The sequence below is a fragment of the Melanostigma gelatinosum genome, assembly GCF_949748355.1.
Source record: "Melanostigma gelatinosum genome assembly, chromosome: 16".
Lineage (NCBI taxonomy): Eukaryota > Metazoa > Chordata > Actinopteri > Perciformes > Zoarcidae > Melanostigma > Melanostigma gelatinosum.
The window spans coordinates 14,895,527-14,906,658 of record NC_136649.1 but is presented as its reverse complement, the minus strand read 5'-3'; the positions used below and the strand labels follow the sequence as shown (position 1 = coordinate 14,906,658).

Sequence of the window (11,132 nt, the reverse complement as noted above, 5' to 3'; positions counted from 1 at the left end):
TTTGGTGCAGAGGAAGCTTAGTGGGCAAGGGTTGCTTGTTTTTTGCCATCTGTCCATCCTTAAAAGCTACACACAGACTGGATGCCATGAGGTGCAGGAGTTCAAGTATCGAAACGAAAGGTATCTGAGAAGCTTCGCCACAAAGAAGTTTCACAAAGCCCAGTTTTTTTCTCTGTACATTTTCTCAAACCATTCAGATGCATGCAATCTTCCAACTGGAGAGATAGTTAATCACCAAAATCGGATTTATGAGATTTTAACGAGGGTTAAGGGTGAAGATGTCTGGATTGTCCTGTCCGACAAAGAATATTCTTGAAAATTTGAAATGCAAACATTTATTGATGTCTTCTGTGCACAGAAATAGACGTTACAGACATTGCAAAGTAGAAAGAACCCTGAAAGAGATTCTTGATCATATACTTTTTATGCACCGAGTATCAGTCAAACAAATGAAGTGCATCTTAATTATTGTTCATGCATACGCCATTCGCGATATTCATTAATTTCATTTGATGACTCCTCGTCCATTGGATAAAAGGGCAGGTCCAACAACTCCTTTGGCCTAAAGAGACACATCAGAAAAACAGGGAAAGATACAAAATGATTCAAATGTGTTGAAATTATTTACTTAAAGGCGACCTATTGTGCAAATTTTCAGGGTTCAAAAAAGAGCATTTATGAATTGTAATAGCAGAATAATAATTATTGTGGAAGGGCTTTGTGAAGATACACTGTAGTTACATTATCTTGATGGTTAATAACATAATGGCGGGCCGGTAACTCACTTGCAGGCTCCGGTGTTGACACAGATCGTCCTCACACCGTCCGTAGTAGTGAGCTCCTCAATTAATTCTGCGAGGTGCGTCTTCACAAATTTGTTGCACAGAGATTTTAAGAGGCCCATTTCCTTGCAGATGGACTTCAACTTCAATGTCAGGTTCTGTGAGAGAAGAAGATTGTCATTATTGTTCATAACACAAAGCAGCAACTAGATCGTCCTGCTCACTGAGCTGTCAGACGTTTAGCCTGTATGTTACCTCTGCAGTGGCATTGGGTCCGATGACTTTCTTCACCTTCTTTAAAGCCCACTTGCACGCCCAGCACACACCTGGAAGCTGCAGATGAAAGTCACACATACTCTAAATACTGAGCAAAGGGATGAGTCCTAAAAATAATACTCTCAGTGATGGAGAAGTGTGGCATAAGCAGTAAATCCAAAAATAATAAATTTCATCAAATAAAAATCATCAATTTCAAAATAAGTTTCATTCGGGGCAATTTAGTTGTAAGCCCATATTGGGGCATTTTTAAGTGTTTGCAGATTCTTTTTTAGGTTTGTTTTTTCTTTCCAACCTGTATCCAACCTGTAACCAAAGTGTATATATAAAGTCATTAAGACTAGCTCCACCTTGAGCTTTGTGGTTCATATCAAATTTTGACATATTTGAAGATGAATGCAGTCTATCGTAGTGTTTAAAACAGCCACATTACCTTGCCGGCATTCACGGAGATTTCCACTTCCACCTGCTTCTGATCATCAATGTTGACTCTGAAGCTTCTCCCGTGGACCGTCCAAACTGTGAAGAGACAAAAACAAACAATGGTGAAGAACACTTCACACGATAAAGACAATGTTACCATCAAAAACACATCAGCTCACCTGAACATGTCACCAGAATGCACACAAGGAGGACTGAAGATGTTTCCATTGCTGGCAGTGAGCGGTGATCTCTGAGTGTGTGTGTGTGTGTGTGAGTGTGTGTCTGGTGATATCACACCTTTTATACACAACAGAGGTGAGGGGCTGCAGAACAACTCTCACACCAGCCCCCGGAGATGGAAATTCAAACCACAACCAGCAGTGTCTCTAACTTTTAAGTGGTTTTGTTGAGACCACAATCACACGAAACCTTAACACGTCCCACTCATCGAGACACGTCTTCCAGTCAATGCACTCACTCTTTGGCATGAAAGTACATTTTGTGCTGCACCCACAGTGTGTGAAAGGCCTGCTGTCAATCTGGAGGTCCCGCAAAATAAGGTCTCTTGCACTCACTAATTATATTTGAAAAATGAAAACTGCTGGGCATTAGTTAGCTTTTAAACTACATTTTAGTGACGATTACTTGTGATAAACTATTTGTCTTGTGATTTTAGAGAGCCCATCAAAATGTTGCTATTGCAGCTTTCAGGGGGTCTGAGTTGTCAATCAAAGGGTCTCGGCCCCCCAGAGACCCCCCAGTATTTCACACACTGGTTGCACAACAATCTAATCTTTCATCTGTATGAAGATGAAAATCTTTATTTGCAAACTGAATCAAAAAAATCACTCAGCAGTTCATGTGTGCTGCCCGCCAACACATGATGTTGAGAATTTGACCATGAAAAACTGTAGGCATTTTGATTGATTTTCATTCTCCGTTTATTCTAATTTGCGACCTGCCAAGGGATTGCGGATGGTAACATTAACGTTTAATATTGTACATGGTTCCTTACAAATTACATTTTGAGCTTTGAGGTTTCCTAAAAATCGACAGCCATTTTAGCAGCTCTGTGAGGCTGTGATCACGCATGCTTTGAGCGTATGCTTCCATTCTTAATGTGACAAACATGCTAACTTTAGCCTATTGTAGCATAAAGAAAACCATCCAGAAGGTGTTGTCTCGGTTGGTGTGTATAATGTTCCTCTTTTTCACAGATGTTATCCACTGAGGCCGCAAATCTTAGTGCGTGACAACTAAAAGCACCTGTCTTAACATGCAACACAACTGACAGTAACACCATTACACAATAACGCACATTTAGCATTAACACTGGAAAGTGGAGAATTGCAAAATGTTCATGAATGAAATGACAAAGATACGCAGGGTTCGGACAAACCTTGAGACTCTTAGTCATTAGTCATTTCAAATTGAACCATGTTGCACCTTGGAAATTTATGAATTCATTATTTTAATACAATCAAGCTTGTATGAAAGTTTGTCTTTAGGACACTAAATGATATATTGTCACAATAATCTCTAGTTTTTGCCTTGCATCATTCGGATGCATTTGACTGCTGTGCGGAGGTAGAGTATTTATTTTCAAACTATATTTGCTTTGTTGTGTTTCTTGTAGTTAAATATTGAGTTCTATAACAATGTTGTGAGAACTATTATCATTAAAGAGTTGTACATTTTTATGCACCTACATCATTTTTCTGATATTTATATAAGAATAGACAATGTTGAACGAAATGAACGGTCAGACTTGTCGCTTGGTTTTTGCTGAAAAAGAAGATATCATGTATGTGTGGTAAAGACAGTTAAGGCGTTAATCAAAGACACAAATTGATATATTTGTCCGCAAAATTTATCCAAAAATGAATCTGGTCTCTGAAAGGTTATTGAGCAATTTCATTAGCTATCAAAATATGAAAATCAGTCGAGTTCATAAGTGAGAGTCCATAAGGGAGCCTTAGTCAGACTCCGAATAGACTTTACTATTTTGAAGGAACCTGGGAAAGCTCCATTCTGTAATATCTGGTAAAAGAAATATTGAGGTAAAATGTTTTACTTCATACCAAATGACAATGACATATGTGTTTATTGGAAATATCAACTCCTTGATGAGTCAGTCATGTTGACCCAGCATTTACCCAGGGCGTTTTACCTGAAATTCATCAGGTTGTGTGTGTGTGTGTGTGTGTGTGTGTGTGTGTGTGTGTGTGTGTGTGTGTGTGTGTGTGTGTGTGTGTCACCGTTTCTCACCTCCTCTGTACCGAGGTTCAGTCTCTCCCTTACATCATATTTTAAATGTCTGTGTGGAAAATTCTCCTCCTCTTCAGTCTTGACCGTCAGAGACTTCCACGACTTAACCGCTGAAAGAAAAACATTTTTCAATGAATGACGTATGTTTCACCAGAGTTGTCTATATGGCTCTTTGAGTCACATTTTAAAATCTAATTCAGCACCAAGTACAACCAATCTGATAAATGGTTTCAAAACCACGGTGGCAGAGTGGTTAAGATCACTGCCTCACAGTAAGAAGGTACTGGGTTCGCGGAGGTTTGTGGTTTCGATTCCTGGTACAACCTGTGTTGAGTTTGCATGTTCTCAGCCGTGGCCGTGTGGGTTTCCTCCGGGCACTCCGGTTACATGCAATGAATGGTGAATGGTTGGTGTGAATGCGTGTGAATCCGTGTGAATGCGAGTGAATGCTTGGTGTTGGTCGGAGGGGCCGTTGTGCACAAATTAGTTGCCACGCTTCCGTCAGTCTGCCCCAGGGCAGCTGTGGCTACAGACGTAGCTTACCATCACCGGTATGACTGGGCGAATGGTGTGCATGGGACCTTGTAAAGTGCTCTTTGAGTACTTAGAAAAGCGCTATATAAAATAAAGAATTATTAAAAGAAAACTTGTCCAAAACTCACACAAATACAATTGGTGAGGAGAGAGAGAAACTGTAAAAGGATTTTAGAGTATTTGCAAGATATTATCATGTGTAATTATTTCAATAAGTATTTGTTTTTCTACAAGACAAAATTACTTTATATATGCTATGAAATCAGCTGTCAGGGACTTGAAACTTGTAAACTGCACTGTGCACTGTGACTGCGGTTGAATATTGTTGAAAGACCACAGAATCAAGTAACCAGTTCAGTTTCAACCCCTCTGCAAACACACGACGGAGCATAAATTCAGCTTCATGTACAAACCTTGGTCTCACCGCAGTTGTGGAGCAGGTTAGGTGTTACTTCGCCCACATGTGCTTTTAACATTCATGGTTCCACTAAGTAAGAAAAACTGCTGCAATTCAGTTCATTTTGGAGGACCACAAGTAGCTACCGGTACTTGCTGTTTTGTCCACATATGCAGCTGAGGGTTCCAGCAAAATGTGAACAGGGGCATTTTCAGAATTGAGTTAGTTTTCTCTTTTTGTTTTGCAGTTGAGGGTGAAACCACTAACAACAATGTTTCTTCCTGTTTCACACTCAATCATATTTAACACAGTTAACCCTATGCAGTCTTTATTACTCACAATAAGAAACATGTCGTCTTTTTTTAAAATTAAAATTGAATTGTAATTAAGTAGATAAATACGTATTGTCTGTCACTTTTTATATATAGAAACACCTGCTGAAATATCCTGCATTTTCCCTTTAAGAGTTTAAAACTCTATGAGGTCATTGTTCTTATGATCAACATATTTTTAAGATATGTACTAAATTTAGAAATAAACTACATTGACCATTTTAACCGGTATTGATTGAATTTTTTTCTTTTTGGGGGGGGGGGCTTCTTGAGGGCATTGCAGCAAGCTATAAACAAACATATTCCCACCTTATAAAGTTGTTATGTGTTGGCAAACTATTTACGCATCCAGCATCCACGAAGCAACATTACAGTTCATTTGGACTCTTGTTTCTGGTCACCTGGCAAAGGTAAGTCTAATTCACTCTCTTTTAGCTCTGTTTTTGGTCTCTACCAACTCCAGAGGGAAACTTTAACTTACAAAATGCTGAACAATTTACAGCTTTCTCACTGGAGTGTGAAACAGTAAAGTTGTGGGGCGTGCAACCAAATCCATGAGATGGAAGATGCCATGATGCTCTCTAGAGTAGAGAGGAACTGCAGAATTGGGTGATAATAATCTGTGGGTCACTTAAATCCATTATTTGTATACAAATATTGATTATTGCAGTTTTAAATTGAGTTTTTGCAGAGAAATAATCTGTCCTTGAGTCCTGCTGTCATGGGACCAGAAGTGACAAAAGACAAAAGTGTGTCAAGCATTATGTGATATCTGGTACATTGTGAATTAGTACCTCTGTTGTTAGTTTGTTCTGTTAGAAAAAAAAACTTAAAAACTTAAAAACTTAAAATTGACTGTATTCTTGTGTCTGTGTAGACAAACAGCTGTGCATACAATAAAAAGAGTTGGACAACTTTGGATCGCTCACAACTTCAGCTTGTGTGGTGAAAGTGTTAAAGTGTCAACGTGTGGGAAAGTGTGATTTCCAAAGTCTCAAGTGTTACTTATTTGTGTCTCACTAGTTCACAGGCTGCTGCACTTGCTCAACAAGCTCGAAGGCAGGGGTCACTAATAGGCGGACCCGGAGGCCGTTGTATCCGGACCCAGGACCTAAAACCGATTTTATTTTGACGGAGCGCTTCTATTTTAACCGGCGCATCTTTTTCAGCCTTCTCTGCACTTGTTCATCGGTGCAAGAAACACGCCGACCAATGCGGTGTAAATCACATCACGTGACGCAGCTCAGCCAATCAAAAGAATGGGTATTTTGACAAGTTTCTTGACTCGAGTGAGATGTTCATACACCCTGACACAGAATAGAGCTGAAACAAGTGGTTTAATAACCTCAGATAAAGTCCATGCTCACTCATTTATCTTGTTAGAAGATGAGAAAAATATTATATTGATTTTTGATTGACATCACTTCACACCTGAATGAAGTGAATTGAAAGCTGTAGGGCAATTCAGTGAAATTCATTTTTCTCAAATGAAATACTTTATTTTAAGATGCACATTTTTTCAAAAGTTTTCTGTTATGTCAGTTATTCTTTAATCCAGCCCTTATTTTACTTGAAATGAGAACATTTATTCATGTATTTCTATGTGTTATTCATAATCCATCCAGTTAAATTTGAAAACACAATAATAATTGTTCAAATATAATGGATGTGTACTTTCTTTCTTTGATTTGACAGTTGTTGACTCGATAGAGACGTTGTTTAGGCTTCTTAGATATATATATGGCACTAAATAGCGCAAGTTAGATATTAATGTAATGTTCCGGACCTTTGCCCGAGGAGATTTTCTCAATCTGGACCTTTTTGAATTTTAATTGAATACCCCTGCTCTCAGGTAACCGGATGTTGCCATTACTCTAATGAACCACTAGGTGGTGCTAGAGTCAAGTATGTGAGACCTGGGCCTGGGATTTGTCATTACACAGACATAGAACAGGAAAATGGGCAAACTCTGAAATAGCAAAGTGTCTGTGATTGTCTCAACTTCTATAGCTTTGCTGTGCATCAAGAGACAATTTAAACATGCAAACAGTTGTTTAACGGAGCTGCTAAAGCCTCTGAAGTTTGAACCAGACTCTCTGATGGTGGACTGCAGGGTGCAGACTGTGGTCAGAAGGTGTGTAGCAGATCAAAAGGGTAACATCAGCAAGGCTTACTGAACTGTGAGATGGTGAGGTGATAAAGTGTCCTGAGGTAAAGATACGTCATAAAAGGACACAACACTTCACAGTTTTTTGTTTTTTTTTAGGTTTTGCTTTGAGCAGAGAGCATGTGAGCAAATTATTTCGTACAAACCCGAATTAGTGAAACTTGCAAAGCGTCTGAATGATCTCGCTTTTACAACCGTATCTGCAACGAAACAGATACAGTATCGTGACAAAACAAGCTCCACCTATTCCTTTGTTCTGTAGAAACTGTTTAAATTTAGCTGATAGATTGATGAACCTTATCTTTTGTGTGTGGCACAAAACTGCACAATACAAAAATAGAATCAATACTCTGACCACTTCTAGGACTCATCATCCATGTTTGCATAACAATTTTGCTTAAGATGTTCAAGAATGAATTGTCGATCTCAAATAGAGATATGTTTTGGTTGATATTACCATTTTTGTATTATCTATTTGGGGTTGTTTGGAATGAACTGTTGTGAGCCCTACTTGCATCAGGATGGGCTCTAGTATATTCATAATGCCGTGTATCAGCATACAGGATCATAATAACAAAGGTAATGCTATCAGTGGAGTTCAAGACCTTTTCCCAGTGTTAAGAAATGATCATTGCATCCGATTTTGATGGATTTTGACAGCATTATTCCATCGTGGCTGTCTGATCGAGAAGGCTTCAAGGTTTCATGTGCTTCTCAGTTCAGAATTAGAAGTATACAATTCAGCATTGAGAGATTGGGACTGATGCGAAAACTGAGACAAAGGAATCGTTGTGTATCTCTGTGCATTACAGCAAAATGTTTTACTTGTCTTCTCCCCACTTTGGTCTTTCTTTCTGCGAAAAATGCTTTTGGGTCTTTACGCACTGGGAATAACTCAGTCACAATCCAGATGTTTTCTCTGTCAACTAAATAACATCATAATATGCATAATTGCATGACGCATTATTTTGTAGGGGCCAACTTGAGTGAATGATGAGCTTATTATTGATAACTAATTCATGCCCAAGAGAGGAGAGAGAACCATGAGAGAAATTTAGGAATCATTCTGAGAGAAGTAGGATGAGATATGTGAAATATTAGGCATATGTTTGTATGATTGCAGTAACTCTTTGTTGCAGAAAGAAGAGAAGAAGGCAGACAAAAAAACATCATAATACACTTATGGTTGTTGTGATAAAGAAGACATTTTTATTTTGCATGTACAGTATATACAATGTGGAGTTATTGGACATTCAATAAAGCCGAGTTTCAGTGCAGAACAACCTTCAAGAGATATACTATATCTACTATGATGCAACACCTCTCCATAAACGCATGTAACTGGACTCTGTACAGCAAGTGCTGTTCAGAACTGTGCTGAGAAAGACAAAAAAACGCACGAGAGTGATCACATTTAAAGTCAACACGCAAACTAGAAATGTGTCATTTTCTAACATTGTCTGACAGGTGCCATCATGTGTTCACAGAGCATTCCTTCCTTCTCGTTCACTTCTATAGAACAACAAAGCTGCAAAATCTTTGACAAAAACAACTTAAAATAGAGAAAATTGAATTAAAGATAAGCCTTAAAAGATACATCGAAAAAGAAAGATATATCCAACTGGAGAGATAGTTAATCACCAAAATCGGATTTATGAGATTTTAACGAGGGTTAAGGGTGAAGATGTCTGGATTGTCCTGTCCGACAAAGAATATTCTTGAAAATTTGAAATGCAAACATTTATTGATGTCTTCTGTGCACAGAAATAGACGTTACAGACATTGCAAAGTAGAAAGAACCCTGAAAGAGATTCTTGATCAAATACTTTTTATGCACCGAGTATCAGTCAAACAAATGAAGTGCATCTTAATTATTGTTCATGCATACGCCATTCGCGATATTCATTCATTTCATTTGATGACTCCTCGTCCATTGGATAAAAGGGCAGGTCCAACAACTCCTTTGGCCTAAAGAGACACATCAGAAAAACAGGGAAAGATACAAAATGATTCAAATGTGTTGAAATTATTTACTTAAAGGCGACCTATTGTGCAAATTTTCAGGGTTCAAAAAAGAGCATTTATGAATTGTAATAGCAGAATAATAATTATTGTGGAAGGGCTTTGTGAAGATACACTGTAGTTACATTATCTTGATGGTTAATAACATAATGGCGGGCCGGTAACTCACTTGCAGGCTCCGGTGTTGACACAGATCGTCCTCACACCGTCCGTAGTAGTGAGCTCCTCAATTAATTCTGCGAGGTGCGTCTTCACAAATTTGTTGCACAGAGATTTTAAGAGGCCCATTTCCTTGCAGATGGACTTCAACTTCAATGTCAGGTTCTGTGAGAGAAGAAGATTGTCATTATTGTTCATAACACAAAGCAGCAACTAGATCGTCCTGCTCACTGAGCTGTCAGACGTTTAGCCTGTATGTTACCTCTGCAGTGGCATTGGGTCCGATGACTTTCTTCACCTTCTTTAAAGCCCACTTGCACGCCCAGCACACACCTGGAAGCTGCAGATGAAAGTCACACATACTCTAAATACTGAGCAAAGGGATGAGTCCTAAAAATAATACTCTCAGTGATGGAGAAGTGTGGCATAAGCAGTAAATCCAAAAATAATAAATTTCATCAAATAAAAATCATCAATTTCAAAATAAGTTTCATTCGGGGCAATTTAGTTGTAAGCCCATATTGGGGCATTTTTAAGTGTTTGCAGATTCTTTTTTAGGTTTGTTTTTTCTTTCCGACCTGTATCCAACCTGTAACCAAAGTGTATATATAAAGTCATTAAGACTAGCTCCACCTTGAGCTTTGTGGTTCATATCAAATTTTGACATATTTGAAGATGAATGCAGTCTATCGTAGTGTTTAAAACAGCCACATTACCTTGCCGGCATTCACGGAGATTTCCACTTCCACCTGCTTCTGATCATCAATGTTGACTCTGAAGCTTCTCCCGTGGACCGTCCAAACTGTGAAGAGACAAAAACAAACAATGGTGAAGAACACTTCACACGATAAAGACAATGTTACCATCAAAAACACATCAGCTCACCTGAACATGTCACCAGAATGCACACAAGGAGGACTGAAGATGTTTCCATTGCTGGCAGTGAGCGGTGATCTCTGAGTGTGTGTGTGTGTGTGAGTGTGTGTCTGGTGATATCACACCTTTTATACACAACAGAGGTGAGGGGCTGCAGAACAACTCTCACGCCAGCCCCCGGAGATGGAAATTCAAACCACAACCAGCAGTGTCTCTAACTTTTAAGTGGTTTTGTTGAGACCACAATCACACGAAACCTTAACACGTCCCACTCATCGAGACACGTCTTCCAGTCAATGCACTCACTCTTTGGCATGAAAGTACATTTTGTGCTGCACCCACAGTGTGTGAAAGGCCTGCTGTCAATCTGGAGGTCCCGCAAAATAAGGTCTCTTGCACTCACTAATTATATTTGAAAAATGAAAACTGCTGGGCATTAGTTAGCTTTTAAACTACATTTTAGTGACGATTACTTGTGATAAACTATTTGTCTTGTGATTTTAGAGAGCCCCTCAAAATGTTGCTATTGCAGCTTTCAGGGGGTCTGAGTTGTCAATCAAAGGGTCTCGGCCCCCCAGAGACCCCCCAGTATTTCACACACTGGTTGCACAACAATCTAATCTTTCATCTGTATGAAGATGAAAATCTTTATTTGCAAACTGAATCAAAAGATCACTCAGCAGTTCATGTGTGCTGCCCGCCAACACATGATGTTGAGAATTTGACCATGAAAAACTGTAGGCATTTTGATTGATTTTCATTCTCCGTTTATTCTAATTTGCGACCTGCCAAGGGATTGCGGATGGTAACATTAACGTTTAATATTGTACATGGTTCCTTACAAATTACATTTTGAGCTTTGAGGTTTCCTAAAAATCGACAGCCATTTTAGCAGC

The 11,132-nt window shown here is 38.9% G+C and overlaps 2 protein-coding genes across 2 annotated transcripts; both read right to left on the bottom strand.

Moving 5' to 3' along the window:
- Positions 1–430: 430 nt before the first annotated feature.
- LOC306790746 (antimicrobial peptide NK-lysin-like) lies at positions 431–1,718 on the bottom strand. Its single transcript, XM_079287227.1, has 5 exons — positions 1,661–1,718; positions 1,492–1,577; positions 1,038–1,115; positions 786–940; positions 431–562 (listed from the first exon to the last, which is right to left on the bottom strand). The coding sequence occupies exons 1-5, from the start codon at positions 1,707–1,709 to the stop codon at positions 466–468; spliced, it is 465 nt and encodes a 154-aa protein (XP_079143353.1). The 5' UTR covers positions 1,710–1,718; the 3' UTR covers positions 431–465.
- Positions 1,719–8,545: 6,827 nt separating this feature from the next.
- On the bottom strand, positions 8,546–10,303 carry LOC306790037 (antimicrobial peptide NK-lysin-like; the record flags this gene model as incomplete). Its single annotated transcript, XM_079286137.1, has 6 exons — positions 10,246–10,303; positions 10,077–10,162; positions 9,623–9,700; positions 9,371–9,525; positions 9,068–9,147; positions 8,546–8,556 (listed from the first exon to the last, which is right to left on the bottom strand). The coding sequence occupies exons 1-6, from the start codon at positions 10,292–10,294 to the stop codon at positions 8,546–8,548; spliced, it is 459 nt and encodes a 152-aa protein (XP_079142263.1). The 5' UTR covers positions 10,295–10,303.
- Between the last annotated feature and the right edge of the window lie 829 nt (positions 10,304–11,132).